The 17963-nt window shown below is 56.6% G+C and overlaps 6 protein-coding genes across 6 annotated transcripts; 5 read left to right on the top strand and 1 right to left on the bottom strand.

Moving 5' to 3' along the window:
- Positions 1 to 960: 960 nt before the first annotated feature.
- MAM_04160 (General substrate transporter) lies at positions 961 to 2642 on the top strand (the record flags this gene model as incomplete). The annotated part of the gene is made up of 3 exons (XM_040822958.1): positions 961 to 1132; positions 1198 to 1985; positions 2040 to 2642. The coding sequence occupies 3 exons, from the start codon at positions 961 to 963 to the stop codon at positions 2640 to 2642; spliced, it is 1563 nt and encodes a 520-aa protein (XP_040678837.1).
- A 1209-nt stretch (positions 2643 to 3851) lies between these two features.
- Positions 3852 to 5780, top strand: MAM_04159 (major facilitator superfamily; the record flags this gene model as incomplete). The annotated part of the gene is made up of 2 exons (XM_040822957.1): positions 3852 to 5269; positions 5354 to 5780. 2 exons carry the CDS (start codon positions 3852 to 3854, stop codon positions 5778 to 5780), a joined length of 1845 nt encoding a protein of 614 aa, XP_040678836.1.
- A 1112-nt stretch (positions 5781 to 6892) lies between these two features.
- Positions 6893 to 10635, top strand: MAM_04158 (meiotically up-regulated protein; the record flags this gene model as incomplete). The annotated part of the gene is made up of 3 exons (XM_040822956.1): positions 6893 to 7183; positions 7249 to 7763; positions 7824 to 10635. The coding sequence occupies 3 exons, from the start codon at positions 6893 to 6895 to the stop codon at positions 10633 to 10635; spliced, it is 3618 nt and encodes a 1205-aa protein (XP_040678835.1).
- A 257-nt stretch (positions 10636 to 10892) lies between these two features.
- Positions 10893 to 11831, bottom strand: MAM_04157 (short chain dehydrogenase; the record flags this gene model as incomplete). Its single annotated transcript, XM_040822955.1, has 3 exons — positions 10893 to 10982; positions 11071 to 11377; positions 11491 to 11831. The coding sequence occupies 3 exons, from the start codon at positions 11829 to 11831 to the stop codon at positions 10893 to 10895; spliced, it is 738 nt and encodes a 245-aa protein (XP_040678834.1).
- An 870-nt stretch (positions 11832 to 12701) lies between these two features.
- On the top strand, positions 12702 to 13748 carry MAM_04156 (C2H2 finger domain-containing protein; the record flags this gene model as incomplete). Its single annotated transcript, XM_040822954.1, has 1 exon — positions 12702 to 13748. One exon carries the CDS (start codon positions 12702 to 12704, stop codon positions 13746 to 13748), a length of 1047 nt encoding a protein of 348 aa, XP_040678833.1.
- A 1731-nt stretch (positions 13749 to 15479) lies between these two features.
- Positions 15480 to 17663, top strand: MAM_04155 (Serine/threonine-protein kinase domain protein; the record flags this gene model as incomplete). The annotated part of the gene is made up of 4 exons (XM_040822953.1): positions 15480 to 16353; positions 16434 to 16733; positions 16827 to 17208; positions 17270 to 17663. 4 exons carry the CDS (start codon positions 15480 to 15482, stop codon positions 17661 to 17663), a joined length of 1950 nt encoding a protein of 649 aa, XP_040678832.1.
- Positions 17664 to 17963: the final 300 nt, after the last annotated feature.

The following is a 17963-nucleotide window of genomic DNA, read 5'->3' as shown; positions in this document are numbered from 1 at the left end:
TCCCCGTGCACGTGGACTGAACGGGCCATCTCCAGCGTGCAATAACCACTGTGCAGCAGCAGAAGCTCAAGGTTCCTTCACACCCTTGCGTCGTCGCTCGTGACCCAAGGTGCGGAGATTGATGTCGTCGGTTCCCAGGTCGCAAAAGACGGTGGCCGGAGAAGCCGCAGAACGGCACAGATATCTGCAGTCTTAAGAATACGACGGCTGCGAATGGACGAGCCAGGAATACTGGAGAGTTTGGCCGGGCCATGAGCCGTGGCCGCGTCCGTGTCCATTTAAACAAGTCCTCTTAGTGTCGAGTCAAATTTGCTGTCAAGTGTTAGTAGTCTACAGGGGCGCAAGGCGGTGATATGTACCCATCTCCTGGCGTGAATCTTTTACGTCCCAAATCTGCTTTTTACATGTCCATCATCTGTCCGCAGACAAGAAAACTCTGTCTTGCCGAAATCCAACCGGTAGCAGATTCGTATTTTTAGTGTGACAGATGGCTCCTCTAACAACTTGGTGGGGGGAGAGAAGGAAAGCTTTATTCCTTATAAAGGAGACATGGGGAAGAAGAGAAAAAAGCAAACACGCTTTCTAAACACCCCAGAACGATGACCTTGGAAAAAGATGATCTGATCATCTCTGCCTTGACTGACCTGAGCCCGCCAATCAGCATTCGAATTTCAACAGATTGCTCGCCCGTTTTGGCGAGGCAGTCGCAACCCACGTCTATGCTTGGCGCGCCTGGCCCCTTCCCTTCCCACGTGTGGCGGATGTCACTTGACATCAAGCCGGTCGCAGGTCAACCGGCCGAACTTCAGACCTCAACCCACTCCTGGCTGCATGCTCATGCTCCCTCCAACACCTGCCGTTTTCCCTCTCGCCGAGTCTCCCGCTCTTTCTGGATAAGCCTTGGCACTCGGGCTGTGTTTGCGCAGACCATCCCATGGCTTCGGTTCTTTTTACGCTACAATGGACGGCGCCCAGGCACCATTGATGGCGGACAGCCACGAGGGCGACGATGTCGAGGATGAAAACAACGTCGTCCGCCAGGAACGCCTCATCAAAGATACCGAAGCGAATCCCGGTGTTTTTGTCGTGGCACTGACCATTGCAGCGGGAATAAGTGGACTCCTTTTTGGATGTTAGTCAAAGCGGTGAGAATGCGTGGTGCAAATTGACTCTGTTCTAACCAACCGTGCATTATAGATGATACGGGTGTTATATCTGCTACGCTAGTGTCGATCGGGACGTCATTGTCGAGCCGCGAACTCACATCTATCGACAAGTCTATTATTACAAGCTCAACGTCGCTCTTTGCTCTCCTCATTTCGCCCTTTTCTTCCGTGCTCGCCGACCGTCTTGGCCGCAAACGAGTCATCCTGTACGCCGATGTTTTGTTTGTCGTCGGCGCCGTTCTCCAGGCGCTATGCTCCACTGTGCCCGTCATGGTTGCTGGACGCTGCATCATAGGAGCAGGTGTTGGAGCAGCAAGCTTCGTGGTGCCGCTGTATATTGCAGAGCTGGCTCCAGCTTCGCACAGGGGGAGGCTTGTCACAGCAACGGTATTGTTCATCACCCTGGGACAAATGGTTGCCTATGTTGTCGGGTGGGCATTCTCGGCGTACGGCTCCAAAGAGACCGGGTGGCGGTGGATGGTCGGCCTTGGTGCTCTGCCCGCCGGGTTCCAAGCTGCAGTTGTTGTCTTCATGCCGGAGACGCCCCGCTGGCTAGTCAAGGCGGGCAAGCCGGTACACGCAAAGGCCGTCATTCGGCGAGTCAACGGCGGAGCAGGGACTGCAGAAGAGGCAAATGCGGTAGTCGGAGAGATTGAATCAGAGATCCGTGAGGAAGAGGATCTTGGACGACACCGGGACCAGCAGCCCCCGAGATGGAAGTGGCTTGGGGCCTGGCGGGATCTCCTCGGCCAAGGCAAGAATCAACGAGCATTAGCGATTGCATGTTTGCTGCAAGGCCTGCAGCAGTTGTGTGGGTTTGTATGTGCACAGCAACACTTCAATTTCAGAAGACCCAACTGACAGATGACGCAGAACTCGCTCATGTACTTTTCGGCCACAATCTTCGCTGCCGTCGGTTTCAGCAGTCCAACATTGACATCACTGACAGTCGCAGTCACCAACTTTGTGTTTACGTTGGTGGCGCTGGGACTCGTTGATGGAATAGGAAGACGACGAGTCCTGCTGTATTCCATTCCGTTCATGATTTTGGGCCTATTGTGTACAGCGATTGGATTCTCCTTTCTGCCTTTTGGCGGCGCAAACGCTCAGAGTCAACATCCGTCGGAAGCCGGCAGTCAGGGGGCAGCATACGTGATACTCGTCAGTATCATGCTCTACGTGGCGTCATACGGAATTGGACTAGGGAATGTGCCCTGGATGCAGAGTGAGCTGTTTCCCTTGTCGGTTCGATCACTGGGAAGCGGCATCGCGACTGCGACTAATTGGAGCGCCAACTTTGTTGTTGGGCTGACTTTTCTACCACTGATGGATGCTCTCAGCGCGTCGTGGACGTTTGTTTTGTATGCATTGATATGTGGGATTGGATATGCATTGGTTTGGCGGATATATCCAGAGACAGCGGGCCTGAGTCTGGAAGAAGCGACTGCATTGCTAGAACGAGGATGGGGCGTTTGATGGCAATACATTCGACCTTGAGCATTCCTTTTTCCTCCTTGGTGACGGTTTCAGGTGGAGCAATAGCGATGCGGAACTATACGCGAGGCTCATGTCATGGACATTGCGCAGAAGCAAAGCCTTGCCTTGGATCAGAGCCCAGGGAGTCTGGTGTGGAAACAGGAAAACGAAGGACGGACTTTTGACGTGTCTTGGCGCCGGCCGAGCAACTGCAATGAGTACTTGCTCCGTACCTAAGTTCTCGATTGTTTTATTATGTATGAGGTAGGTATACGAGCCGACTGTGCGGAGTACCGAGTACGTACCTACCTACCCGGGTGCCTAGGCGCTTTAGTAATAGTACGAAGGTGCCCAGGAAGCTGGACATGCTAAGCAGAATAGAGTGGTGTGGTCCCACCAGCAGGCCCGGTGGGTCCTGGCGGCGTCGTCGCGGGATTCCGACGGCCGGTGGGCAACGCTTAACGCTTTATAAATTTATGAATTAACGGCCGTCGAGGGCGGCACGGACAAAAAGTGGCTTGTTATTGTCATTGTCGTGGGCTGCCCGCGTCGAAATGCCGAACGGCGCCCCATTGCAGAAAAATTATCATTGGCGCCTTCCATCTAGTTGCCCACATCGGGCCCGGGACCCTCGCTGTTTCGCCGTTTCGCTGTGCTCCGGCCGTCATGGCCCACGCTCCATGGCATTTGACGGTTCGGACAACCCGGACGATGCTTCCATGGTCCCTGTGTGCTCTCGGTGCGCGTCGCCGTCAAGCCATCTCGGCGACTGGTTTTCTTTCCTCTTGCCTGCCATGCAGTCTATGTCTGGTCTTGAACAAGATATTTTCAAGTGTCCTTGGCCCAATTCCGCCTGGCTCTTTCTGATCCGAACCCGGCGTCGAATTGGCTGGTTGCCCCACCGTCGTCTGGCCGAGCTACGACGTTATCGTCATAGAACGAAGTTCGAACCATCGGTAACAGAGATTAGCTTCGTTTCATCGTCCCGTCTCCTCCTCTCGCGGGAAGACTCTTTTTCTCCCCTTCCCCTTTGTTCTTTTTGACATTTTGCTCTCTTTTCTTCAATCGTTCTTCGACCAGTCCATCGGGGGGGATCCTTGGACTGTGTGGGCGGATCCTATCGTCAGAGATCCGTCGACATCAATTCAAGTCGGCAACCAAAGACATTCCATAATTTGAGGAAGGGAAAAAAAAAGGCATCACGCCATCATGCCGATGGACGCGTTGGACCAAGAAGTTGCCGACGCAGAAGCCGACGGCTCACCACAGCGTTATCAGCGACGGGCTAGCGACGAGATCGAGCGCGTTTTGACCTCCTCATCAGTCTCTACGTCCTCAGAGTCCAACGGCGATGCTGTCCGGCGGAACATGAGCCGCGTCTCGACGCAAAACGATCTTGAGCGTCACCCCACGGAACTCAGTCGAATCGCCACCGCGCGCAGTCAGCACAATGCCACCGTCGGAAGCGGCCTGCGCGGTCGGACCGTGAGCAGGGCCTCCAAGAAACCGCTGCCGGCTTTCGGCGCTGGAAAGCCGTATCCGCCGCTGTTGCCGGAGCGGGAAGAGTACGTCGTCGAGTTCGACGGGCCTACTGATCCCTTGCATTCCCAGAATTGGCCTATGCGGAAGAAGCTTTTGACCGCAGCCATGCTGAGCTACACGACGCTCACCTCGGCCTTTACGTCGTCCATCTTCTCTGCAGCCACCACCTCCGTTGCTGCGGAGTATCAGGTCGGCACAGAAGTTGGCCTGTTGGGGACCACCTTTTACGTGCTTGGTTTCGCCTTTGGCCCTACCGTGTGGGCGCCCATGTCCGAGCTGCGCGGTCGACGACTCCCCATTGTTGTGGCCATGTTTGGCTTCTCTCTCTTCTCGATCGCTTGCGCAACCGGCAAGGATATCCAAACCATTCTTATCTGTCGCTTCTTCTCGGGCTTCTTCGGCGCCTGTCCGCTCGCCGTCGTCGCCGCCGTATTCTCGGACATGTTTGACAACAGGACGCGAGGCATTGCCGTCGCCATCTTCTCCATGGCCACCTTCACCGGGCCCCTGCTGGCTCCCTTCATCGGCGGCTTCATCGTTTCGTCGTATCTTGGCTGGCGATGGACGGAATATCTGGCTTCCATCATGGGCGTTGTCGCCTTCGTTCTCGACCTCTTCTTCCTCGAGGAGACGTACCCGCCCGTCATCCTGGTCGACAAGGCTGCCGACTTGCGACGACGAACCAAGAACTGGGGCATCCACGCCAGGCAGGAGGAAATCGAAGTCGACTTCACCGAACTCATCCAAAAGAACTTTTCCCGTCCCATGCGCCTCCTCTTCACCGAACCCCTCATTCTCGCCCTCTCCATCTACATGAGTTTTATTTATGGCATCTTGTATCTGTTCCTCACCGCTTATCCTCTGATTTTTGTCGGTGTCCACGGCTTCAGCCCTGGACAGGGTGGTCTTGCTTTCTTTGGTATGATTGCCGGACAGGTCCTGGCTGGCGTCGTAGTCATCCTGCAGCAGCCCTGGTATGATCGCAAACTTGCTGCGAACAATGGCGTGCCTGTGCCCGAGTGGCGGTTGCCCAGCATGATGGTCGGCGGCATCTCTTTTGCCATTGGCATCTTCTGGTTCGGATGGTAAGCAACAGTCGGCGCAGTGGGCGCCCTTTTCCTCGCCAGCAAAAACACGTCAGAATCGAGCTAACAACCGTGGTTAAACAGGACCGGATACACCAGCAGCATCCACTGGGTCGTCCCGGCTCTCAGCGGCGTCTTCACCGGCTTCGGTCTCCTGTCCATCTTCCTCCAAGCCCTCAACTACCTGGTCGACGCGTACCTCATGTTCGCTGCGTCTGCCATCGCCGGCAACACGTTCATGCGATCCCTTGCAGGCGCAGGGTTCCCCCTCTTTGCTCGCCAAATGTTCCAGGGGATGGGCATTCAATGGGCGGCTACGCTGCTTGGCTGCGTGGCCGTAGTCCTGGCCCCCTTGCCCTTTGTTTTTTACAAATACGGCAGCAGGATCCGCGCGAGAAGTGCGTACGCGCCTACCTTTGCGGCGTCGACAGAAAAGGAGGGCGAGGACAATGCCGCATTGGCCAGTGTTCCTAGGAAGGAGGGTGACAATGGAGTCTTGCAGAAGGCCTAGTCGGAAACCAATGATGCCATGACATGTGCTGGGGTGGGTGCGTGTGCCTTTGTCGATACTACCGAATTGCATGGCGCGGTGTCGTTCAAATATTCCAAGAGGGGCTGACCTTGCTTTTTTGGGCTGGAATTCGAGTTTTTTTTTGGTTTTTTTGGTTTTTTTGGTTTTTTATTATTTTTTTTTGGGGTGGTTTGTTGAGTTTGCATGGCCTCGACAAAGGTCACTTCGTCCCATAGCAGTTGCATATGTAGATGTATAGTAGCGGCGGTCTTTTGCGGCTGACAACGCGGCTTGCCGTTGAACAGGATAGACTAACGTATAATTGGAATGAAACGGCCGAGTACCACCGCATCGAGATGTAGTTGCGCGCCGCGCAGTGATGGATGACGCGCAAGAGCAACGCGCCGACTCGAGGCGTTTTTTTGCTCCCATTCCCGCTCGGGCTCCAATTTGACACGTCCGGACGTGTGACAGATGGCGGTTCGGACAAGCTCCAGATCTGTCGTGACATTGAAGAGGTTCGAATTGAAACACGATGGAAAGGAGCAGCCAGGTCCAGTCCAACCCCGACAAGACGAGCATTCGAAATGACTCGTTGGTCGTTGGAAGCCACTCACTCACCTCCTGGTTGAGCTGAGCTGAGCTGAGCTGAGCTTGGAAAGCGACCCCGGCCGTGACTTCCAGGTTCAAACGGCAACCAGCGCCCCTATGGCGCGGCCCCGCAGAAGCTTGTTGGATTGGGCTGCGGAAGGCGCAGATCGATGCCCACCTTTTCTGCAACTGCCCCGGCCGGGCTTGCGCCAAAATACGTCATCGACTTCACGATGACGGGTCATGGCTGGTGACACGCAAACAGGCAAAATCGAAAGTATAATCGGTCAAGGCTGGCGCTTGGGAAAACAGGAAATACTTTTCCCGTTGCATTGATTCCTCCTCTTTCCCAACCCGCAGGCTCGAAATACCCGTGCCAAACAAAACACCAGCGCAGATACGTACGTACGGTGCACGGAGCCGCAGCGCAGCTCTACAAACCTTGGAAAGACGAAACAGAGGTTCGCCCGCACAAGCGCGCACCGCATCGTGTAAACGGCAGACAAGAGACTGGCGCCATCATGGACGTCGAAGATCACGTGGTCCCTTCGGGCCAGCATTACAGCGGGCGCAATCGCGTCCCCAACATCCAGCAATTTATGGACCAGCTGGACACGGAGAAGAAGGAGAGGGATGCCGCCATAGACGCCCAGCTCAAGGAGAACAAGCAGAGCAAAGAGGCTGTAGATCACAACAACGATGAGAAACCGCAGAAAAAGGGCCTGCGCACGGTGCGAGACCCCGTCACAGGCAAAGATGTTCAGATCCAGGACGCGAAAATGGACTTCAAAGAAGCCGTGGAAAACCCCAAGGTAAGAGGAGCACGCTCCGGGGGGGAGGGGGGAGGTACCGTCTCTGACTTGGCCGTGAAAATTAGTTGTGCATCCCCAATGAGAATTTGGGCAAGGAGGCCACCATTGCCACGTCGTCAAAGCAGTCCGGCGAGGAGTATCGGTATGCGCAGGACGTCACCGCACCCCCGGATCCCATCCAAGAAGGCTCCACGTCCGATGTGCCGATCCGGAGCGAGAAGACATCGGTCCTGTTTTACAAGACGCCCTCGGTCAGCTACGAGCCCATGTTTGCCACGTTGGAGAAGAAGGGCAACGTGCTGTGCGCTGGCATCTTCGTCGCCGTCATCGTTGTCGGCAAGTTCTTTGGCGGACGGCTGCTCGGCCTTGTTCCCCTGGGCTTTTGCATTGCGTCGGGCGTGTTTCTGTGGATCAAGGATCTCATCCGCCAGGGCCGCGATCTCGAGTGGTCGAGCGAGCAGGAGCGAGGCGAGACTGCAACTGTCAACCTCATCCCCGAGTCTGTGGAATGGATGAATACCATGATTGGCATCGTGTGGGGGCTGATCAACCCCGAGATGTTTGCCGCTGTTGCCGACACGTTCGTCAAAGGATGACACCCCTTGCACGTAATCTGGTCTGCTTTGCTAATGAACAATAGGTTGGAGGACGTCATGCAGGCCTCTGTCCCGGGCATCGTGGAAAACATCCGAGTCGCCGACATCTCCCAGGGCAGTAATCCGATCCGAATTCTCAACATGCGGGCTTTGCCAGACAGCCACGTAACGGATATCAAGGACGAAATCCACAGGCAAAACAAGGAGAAGATGGACAAGGACGAACTCGCAGCGGTCGAGCAGGCCGGGGACTTCTACAACATGGAAGTCTCCATTGCATACCACGCCAAGCCTTCGGGCGAGGATGTCGCGTCAAAAGCCAAGAACATGGGCATGCAAATTGTCTTTTATCTCGGCGTCAAGGGGCTCTTTGGCGTTCCTCTTCCCATTTGGGTCGAACTCGTTGGTCTCGTTGCCACGGCTCGCGTCCGCTGCCAGTTGACTCCCGACCCGCCATTCCTCAAGACTGTTTCCTTCACCTTGATGGGAGTCCCTCATGTCCAGGCTGGCTGCACGCCCATGATTGAAAAGGGCGTCAACATCCTGAACCTCCCCTTGATTTCCAATTTTGTGAACTGGGCCATCCGCGCGGCGGCATCCATGTACGTGGCGCCAAAGAGCATGACGCTCGACATGAGCAAAATGCTGCAGGGCGATGACATTCAGAAAGACACCCAGGCCCTGGGAGTGATATTCATCCGAATTCACAAAGCCACCGGGCTCAGCAAGCAGGACCAGAGAGGTAGCAAGGGCGGCGGTTCTGACCCCTACATCACCGTCAGCTGGAGCAAGTTTGGTAAACCTCAGTATTGCACGCGTGTCATCCAAGATGATCTGAACCCCATCTTTGAGGAAACATGCGGCCTTTTGGTGACGAGTGACCTCATCAAGGCAGACGAGCAGCTGTCAATGGAGCTCTGGGACAGTGACCGATCTTCGGCCGACGACGTTGTTGGCAAGGTGGAACTCAGCATCCAGAAGCTCATCCAGCATCCTGGAAAGATGTTCCCGCAGGTTTCGAAGCTCCGTGGCGTCAAGGCCGACAGCAGCATGCCAGGAGAGCTTCACTGGGAAGTAGGCTTCTTTGGCAAGACGCAGTTCCGCAAGGCTCTTCGCACCCACGGAAAGGACCTGAAGCTTCCCAAGGAGCTCGCCGACAAGCCCGAATTCCAGGAAGAAAAGGGCACCGTTGCCAACGACGAAGAGGATTCCGTCATACACACGCCGCCCGATCCCCTCTGGCCCTCGGGCATCCTCAGCATTGTCGTACACCAAATCGTCGGCCTCGAGCTGGCCAACATCAAGGGTTCTGACGGGAAGCGCAAAGGCAAAGAGTACGAGCCGGCGCGGCCCGAGGCGGGCGCGGTGAAGGAAGAGCAAAGCCGGAAGCTCCCGAGCTCCTACTGCACGATTCTCATCAACGACGACCTGGTGTACAAGACTCGCGTCAAGGTGGTGTCGTCTCAGCCCATCTTCAACGCCGGCACGGAAAGGTTCATCCGGGACTGGCGGTCCGGCGTCGTCACCGTTTCGGTGCGGGACTCCCGCAACCGCCAGCACGATCCGCTGATTGGCGTCGTGCCGCTGAAGCTGTCGGATATCCTGCAGACGAGCAGTGAATCGACCCGGTGGTACCCCCTCGACGGGGGCATTGGCTTCGGCCGCATCCGAATCTCCATCCTGTTCCGCTCGGTCGAGCTCAAGCTCCCGCCTGCCCAGCTCGGCTGGGACATTGGAACCTTTGAGTTCTTGTCCGAAGCGCTCACCACGACCGGGTACGCCCCCGGCTCCAAGGTCAGTCTCAGGCTGCGAACTGGAGGGTCCTCGGCGAGTCTCAAACGCCGGGCTTGCACAAAGCGCGCCGATGGCCTCGAGATTGATATCTCCGGCGGCCAGGACGGCAAGAAGCTGCGTCTTCCGGTCCGCCACCGATACCGGTCGCCGATCTTCGTCGAGTTCCGACCGTCGGGCAGACGGCACGCAGATGCGTACGCGGCCCTGTGGCTGCTGGAGCTCGTGGACGGCGAGGAGCGGGACTTTGACGTGCCCGTCTTCAAGTGCGACAACAGCGTGCGCCTCTCGCAGAACTACATCACGCAGGAGAACTACAAGGAGATCCCGGACACGCACATCGAGGAAGTCGGCAGGCTCAGGTTCAGGGGCCGCTTCTCGCCGGGCACCGACTCGGACCACGTCAGGTTCGTCAGCGACAACGACTCCCGCGAGACGATCGAAAGCTGGGAGGCCTGCTATGCCGAGGGCGTCAGGCAGCAGGAGGTGCGGGCAGAGGTGCCGCCGCTCGTGCAGAAGCTGCACGACCAGTCGCTGAGCCAGGGCCGCGACGTGCTCGCGCAGGCGGGCGAGGAGGACAAGGAGAGGTGGCTGGCCAAGGACGGCACCGACTGGAGCGGCGCGTTTGGCCAGGATCCCAAGCAGCTCATGGCTCGACGGAATGGCGATCAGGCAGTCGGCGAGGAGGACGATGACCTTGAAGACGGCGGCGGCGACGAAGACGAAGACGAAGACGAGGAGGAGGAGGACGACGACGAGAATGGCAGTCCCAACCTTGGCATCCACGACGCCATGTCGGAGCCCCCCGAGGGCGGTGATGCTGGCGGTCGCCCGTCCGTAGACACCGACGTCACCAGTAGCAGCGGCTCCAAGAATCCCTACAGGGCGTACAAGGACTACAAGGACAACAGCAGGGACCTGCACCGCAAGCATAGGGGCCTGATGCAGTGGCGTCCGATGCGCAACGCGCAGTTTGCCAAGGACGAGGCCAAGTTTGCGCTGAGAAAGATTACGAAGCTCGGGGCGCTTGACGGTCGTGAACCGGACGTGGAAACGGAAGTCTGATTAAAAACACGGAACGAGGCCTCGGCAGCCAACGTACTGCGTACTTGAAACTCTTTGATGATTTCCTGATTTCTCACATTACACGTCTTGTTGAGGGAGCCCATGCTGTGTATTGGTGAGAACGAGTGTACTACTACTATTACTGCTGCTTTGTACCGGAAATGAAAACTCGAGACTGCATGGCAAATATGACGTCGTTTCTTTCAACCGGGCTACTTTGCTGCCGTCTGGTGTCGTAAAGGTAAAGGGTATCATTACTAGAACTTTTCTACGTACGGCCTAATGTCGAGTTCGTGGGTAAATGCAGACCTTGGCTGCGTGTGTAAATGCCAGTAACTCTGGGCAATCTGCGGAGCAAATCAGCACGACTTCTGACATGCATGTCATGTGCAGGGCGTCGGTTGGTTTTTATTAGTATTGACAAGTTGCACTTACAGCCTCGGCGGCAATCTTGCCGTCCGCCACGCCATTGTTCGCGGTGCGCTCCTTTGCCCAGGGGACATCGATGACGCCGTCGATGATGGCCAGTGCAACGTGCACGCCCTGGGGGCCGAATTCCCGCGCCAGAGACTGCGTGATGGCCCTCTGGGCAAACTTGCCTGCCGCAAAGGTGGTGAACTTGGCGGCGCCGCGGACGGACGCTGTGGCGCCGGTGACAATGAGACTGGGCGGGTGGGGCGAGGACGAGACGGCGTCGAGGAGCCGGGGGAGCGTCTTTTGGGCAAAGTAGAATAAGCCGTTCCTGGTAGCCGTCACTGATTGTCAGCAAAGTCTGCTCCGTATGTAACTGACGTACGGAGTACGTCTGGTGGAATAGGCCGCCAGCCACCCGTGGATGAGACAGTCCGGACTTACGCGGCGGCCCCTAAGCTAGCGTCCAAATCGTCAATCTTGAGCTCCAAAAACGGCTTGTACGCGAACCCGGCATTCGCGTTGTACACGGCCGCGGCCAGCTTGTGGCCCCGGAGATCCCTGTCAATCTGGGCAAATGCGCCGTCGATGGAGGCTGGATCCGACACATCCGCGGTGTATCCGTGTGCCGAGCCGCCCGCGGCACGAATCTCCTGCACAATCTGCTCGTAGCTGGCCGGTTTGCGGGCGAGGAGGACGACGGGATATGTTTTGGCGAAGTGAAGGGCCACCGACGCGCCAGTGCCGGAGCCTGCGCCCGCAACGACGGCGCAGAACTTGGACATATTTGGTCCGGGTGGGCGACTGCTCTGGGGAAAGAAGTGGTATTCGCGGTGGGTTTCTTGGTGTCGATAGCGGTGCTCGGGCTCGGGGAGTAGCTTATATACTTGGTCGAGAAGGTTTGCACGGCTCAACTCGGTCTGGACCAACGCAATTGTTGATTATGAAGCAGAAGATGGGGAGTTGGAGGGCTGGCGGCTGGCGACTAGCGGGCAGCCAATGGGTGGGGCTTCCGCGGCGATTCCAAATATTTCGAGCTTGGGCATGATGCCATTGATGAAGAAATGGCGAGATGCAGCTGGCGGGTTGAGAATGAACATGGTTTCTTTTCTTTGATTTCATGCCGTGTTGTGGTGAGCAGCGACAAGATTTAAGGGTCTGTCTGTCAGTGTGCAGCTGTCAAGAGGCAGGCAGGCCACTGCGTAGTGAATGGTTGGCGTGCTCCGTCATACTCGGCAATAAATCACACAAATTGCGAACAAGGAGATTTGAACGACGAAGACGGAAGTTGATCCATTCCTCTCTTTTTGCTTGTGAGGATGCAATCTGTCCCGTCCTGTCTAATAATTAATGTGTTGAATGATGGTCAGAGCTCTGACCATCCACGGCAGGCAGGAGACAGGGACCAAAGCACCCTATTGGCTCCTGCGCCCTCGAGGTGGCACAGAAGCACGTCGACTCGCACCTTCGCGACAGTTACCACTCTCTCGACCCCGAAATCAACCCTTGGCCACATCTTCATCAGCCAACGTATAAACCTGAAGACGGTTCCAATCAAACCCGCCTCATCTGCATCAAGCCTCTTCTCTGCTCGCAAGCTAGTTCCGGAGGCAGTGGACAACCAAAACAGAGCACGTGGCGCGGCGTCGGAAATAATGAAGCCCGTTTGGACGAAATTTGGCGAGAGGCTCGGCAGCCACGATGCACCTGACAGTTTTCCCTATCGTCAAGCAACTCTAAGTCCATATTGGAATCCTGAGGTCACACCTATAGCTCAACAGAATGGACCCAGCGCGACTGGCCCTCACCATTCGACTACATCCGTTGGTCCAGGAATCACCGGGTCGCTTCCCGCGGCACACTCACCCAGCAAAGCGTACGCTGCCCCGAAACAAGAACCTGGAAAGGACGCCACTGCTATCAATACGTTGGAGCTTGCCAAACGAGTCAAGAAAAGTGCACGTCTCCCATTTCAATCCCCTAGACACGACGCTGCCCAGTCCCGCGCGACGCCTCCGCCGTCATCAACCTCAACACCAAACTCTCAAAGTCGAGGACGGCCGAAGGGATGGAAACCTGGAATGTCATACGCCGCCATGCGCGGAAACACTCCCCCAACCTGGAGAACATCAGCTCGCACGCCTCGCCAGCCTCGCACCAAGGCACCGCTGCCAGGCTTTGGGCGCAGGCCGGGACGCCCGAGCAGAATGCCTTCACCATCCCCAAAGGAGCTTTATCATAAAGCCAATCCGCACTTTGTCAGCTTCATATGCGAGTGGGCTGGGTGCAAGGCCGAGTTGCACAATTTTGACACCCTGCGAAGGCACCTCCACATTGTTCATCAACAAAATGGCAAGTGGCCCTGCCACTGGGCGCATTGCGGGCTGGACGCCTGCGCAGATGGTGAGCAATGGCGGTCTCATTTGGAGGATGCTCACCTACTTCCGTTTCGATGGCATGTAGGCGACGGCCCAAGCAACACCAGCGGAATGCGCGCTGTGCTGCCTGACAACTCGCCAGATCAACTTCCAGATTTCCTGATGGGCTCGGATGGGCGACAAGTGACGCCATCTATCAGGGACCAACAAATAGAGGACTTTGCAACGTGGAAGGCAAATCGCCGGAAGCTGAAGGAGTTGCTGATCCAACGAGACCAGAATCTACCAGATGAGTCTTCCGAATCGTCAGAGGAGACGGGCTGATACTGGAGGAGACAAACCAAAGAATCTACGCCTTCAAAAGTGCCCCTCCTATGGCGGACACTGCGTGTCGCCACAGGCCAACAAAATAAATAGGCGCCAAAGCACAAGATCGCTTTACAAGATGTGGCGAGACTTGTGGTTCTCGGCCAGGAAATAAACGGGAATAACACCCGGCTCTTGAAGCTCGTCTGACGCTGACACGTGTCAATCATGTGCAGGGGCTTTGGGCCGCAGGTTTGTTGTCGTGAGGGTGTTGAAGATGGCGCGGCTCCCAATTTGTATTGTATGTGGGCCAAGAGGGCGACATCATGTTGGGCAGTCCTGGCGAGGCTACAACCAAAGCCTGAGAGGTGCAGACAGTAGTTTCACTCCAAAGAGACGCAACATAGTTTTGTGCCCAGTTTGGACCCAAGATGCCTGCGAAGCAGAGCAGCTGAGAAACGCAACTCTAGTTGATGGCATCGTTGGCGCCGCAAGTTTTGTGCTGTACCACACGTGACCAAGGACTCGACGTCGTCGGCTGAGGCGGTCACTTGGCGAGCGGAGTAACTACCAAAGAAGATGAGTAAGCAGGTATCTACGGAGTAGGTACCTTGGCAACCGGGCAAGTCGGCGTTGTGTGGGGGGGAGGGTGACAGATTGATTCAGATGCGCACGTGAGAGAAAGGAAGGGCGGTGCAAGTCTGGTGGACCGCCTGGTTACTCCGTACGACAGACTGACTAATGAGTGAAGTTATGGCACTGGCATTGACGGCGCGGAATGCATTGAATAACCAAGTACGTACGGCCTGACTCGGCGACGGGACGGCATGACGCCACAGGGCCGGATGCTCATGATCTTGGAAAAAAATAAAGGAAAAAAGAAAGGGGCAAAAGTAACCGCCCACCACTAGTGGTATACGAAGGAGCAACTACGTAATAACTATTGGTTGCTTGCGGTGGTCGTTGGCCGTTGGCTCTCGGGCTGCTGTCAGTGTTTGTTTGTTTGTTTTGATCCATGATTTACCGTCATTCCTCTTCCTTTTCTTCTTTCTTTTTCGCATTGTGCCTGCTGGGTGTTTCGGACGGATGGCACAATGCATTCCTCGAGTGGCCAGGCCAGGCCAGTCCGCCGAGACGGATGAGACTGTCATGGCTGTCATGGCTCGATCGACTCCATCAAGATCCATGTCCGGCTCGGCGCCCAAAAAATGGTCGGCTGGTCGGTGCTGAAGATTTGAAGACGATGGAGCCCTGGGCTCCAGTGCTGTTGCCGGTGGTCGAACAGTCGGGGCTTACATGCTGCGGCGCCCCTGCAGCAGAAGCCGTGCACCCCCACCGGACGCTCGCCTCTCGCCCACTCGACATGGCCGCCGACCGCTAGCCGCCGACCGCTGGCCGCTGGCCGCTGGCTGTCTGTCATCCGCCAGCACCAAGCACCAAGCACCCCAAGCACCGCCGCCACGGCCACTCCCCTCCCGCCTCCCGCCTCCCGCCTCCCCTCGTCTCATCCCATCCCCCAAGTCGTCTCCTTCCGCATCATTGATCCCAGGAACAGAGTCGACCGCTCCCAGAGTCCGCCTGAGAACGCTTTGCACTCTGGCCTGAATTGCGAACAGACCATGGCATCAACTGATTGATCCGGCTCCTCACCTATCCAAACACCGACCGTCTTGATCCTCGTCGTCGTCCGTCGTCCGTCGTCGTCCGTCGTCCGTCGTCGTCCGTCGTCCGTCGTCACCAGGCCACGCCATGCCCTCATCAAAGGGCTCAAATGGCTCCGGCGCGCAGGTCAGCCATCGTCTCCGAAACTTCTTTCGCATCAACAGCGCCGCCAGCACCGCTGGTGAAAAGGACAAGGCCGCCTCCAACAATGCGTCCCGCACTTCTGCCTCTAACAACGCCGCTGCCTCCGACATGTCTGGCCCCAAGCCCTCCCGTCATGCCAAGTTCTTCAGCAACACCGTCGGCAGACTCCGCGCCCACACCGTCGCCAGCGAGGGCAACCAGCTCGAAGAGGCCATGAGCCCTACTGCTCACGCCAACCCCTACTTTGCCCACCAGGGCCAGCCCGACCTGCGCCATCACAACGAGGGCTCCGTGCCCCCCAGTCCTCCTGATACTCCCGAGCTCAACGCCAGCGGGCCCGATGGTGTTCCTGCCGACCAGGCCGCCAGCGAGACCAAGGAGGAGCTTGCTCGTCGTCTGCGCCGCGTGGCTAGTGCCCCCAATGCCCAAGGCCTGTTCGCCAGCGCCCAGTCCGACGCGGTCCCGGCGCTGCCCGTGGCCATGTCCGCCGCTGGCCAACGACCTGCAACCGCCGAGCTCGGCAGGGATCCTCTCATTGCCGATCCGGAGAGCGGCTCCATTGGCCTTGCACAGTCTCAGTCGGAATCGTCCAAAAGCAACAGCCATGCCCGTGCCGCCGAAGACGTCCTCTCGGCATTGCCAGCCCCTAGCGCTTCCTTGGCTTTCCGGAGGACGTACAGCTCCAACTCCATCAAAGTTCGCAATGTTGAAGTTGGCCCTGCCAGTTTTGACAAGATTAAGCTCATTGGAAAGGGTGATGTTGGCAAGGTCTATCTTGTGAGGGAGAAGAAGAGCAGCAGACTTTATGCCATGAAGGGTATGTGTTGTGTTGTATTATGCCGCCCTTTCTCCCCGCTCGACGAGCCAAGGCACGCTGACATGTCGTCTATTTCGCAGTCTTGAGCAAAAAGGAAATGATCAAGCGGAACAAGATCAAGCGCGCTCTCGCTGAGCAGGAAATCCTGGCAACGAGCAACCATCCATTCATTGTCACGCTTTATCACTCCTTCCAGTCTGACGAGCACTTATACCTGTGCATGGAATACTGCAGCGGTGGAGAGTTCTTCCGAGCCTTGCAAACTCGCCCTGGGAAGTGCATTCCCGAGGACGACGCTCGTTTCTATGCGGCCGAAGTTACGGCCGCTCTCGAGTACCTTCATCTCATGGGCTTCATCTACCGTGATTTGAAACCTGAGAGTATGATGAATCCCGCATCTTGCGCGTGCTGGCGTCGGCGTCTTTATTTTTGCATTTTTCTGTGTCGTCGTCGGCTAACATGACTGTGCCCAGATATTCTGCTTCACCAATCCGGCCACATCATGCTTTCAGACTTTGACCTTTCCAAGCAGTCAGACCCTGGCGGCAAGCCCACCATGATTATCGGAAAGAACGGTGCCCGGACAGATGCCTTGCCCACAATCGACACCAGATCCTGCATCGCCAACTTCCGGACGAACTCATTCGTCGGTACGGAGGAATACATTGCCCCCGAGGTTATTAAGGGTTCCGGGCACACAAGCGCTGTGGACTGGTGGACGCTGGGCATTCTCATCTACGAAATGCTGTACGGCACCACGCCGTTCAAGGGAAAGAATAGAAACGCCACCTTCGCCAACATTCTGCGTGAGGACATTCCGTTCCCTGACCATGCAGGGGCGCCTCAAATTTCAAAGTACGTTGGACCTCGGCAGCTGTTGCGGCGGCGTTGACTTGTTGACCTGTGTGCCTTACAGCCTCTGCAAATCGTTGATTCGAAAACTCTTGATCAAGGACGAGAACAGGAGGTTAGGAGCCCGGGCCGGCGCATCCGATATCAAGGTGCATCCATTCTTCCGCTCAACTCAGTGGGCTTTGATTCGCCACATGAAGCCGCCCATTGTCCCCCACCCTACCAAGGGAATAGACACAGTCAATTTCCGAAACGTCAAGGAGAGTGAAAGCGTGGACATCAGCGGGTCAAGAATCAAGGGCGTGCCGCTGGACAGCGGATTGGCAACCCCGGGAGCTGAGATGGAGGATCCCTTCAGCGAGTTCAACAGCGTGACGCTGCATCACGACGGCGATGACCATCACCAGCACATTGTTCATCACCCTTCGGTCAGCCAACAGGTAAGCGCTTCTTCATAGTAATGGGGCAGCACCCTTTTTCGGCTCGGTTGCATCGTGGGCCTGGCGAGGTGTTGACTGCTTGGTTGCCTTGACATTTGACATTCAAGGTGGTGGCGGTGGCGGCGGCGGTCTGTTTTCCATTGCCTTTTCTCCTTTTGTGTTGACTTGTTCCGTTGCGGTGCGTCTACATCGTTTCTGCATTCCCCTGAGCCAACGAGCCTTGTTACATCTGGTCACTCTTCCACGATTCTCGGCATGTTTTGCACTCAAAAGACACGACACCCTGGTGGCCTTGGCGACTCGATCACTCACTTGAAA

The sequence above is a fragment of the Metarhizium album genome (genome assembly GCF_000804445.1).
Source record: "Metarhizium album ARSEF 1941 chromosome Unknown scaffold_9, whole genome shotgun sequence".
Classification (NCBI taxonomy): domain Eukaryota; kingdom Fungi; phylum Ascomycota; class Sordariomycetes; order Hypocreales; family Clavicipitaceae; genus Metarhizium; species Metarhizium album.
Note: the sequence above shows the minus strand (reverse complement) of the source record. Positions and strands in the feature narration are given on the sequence as shown.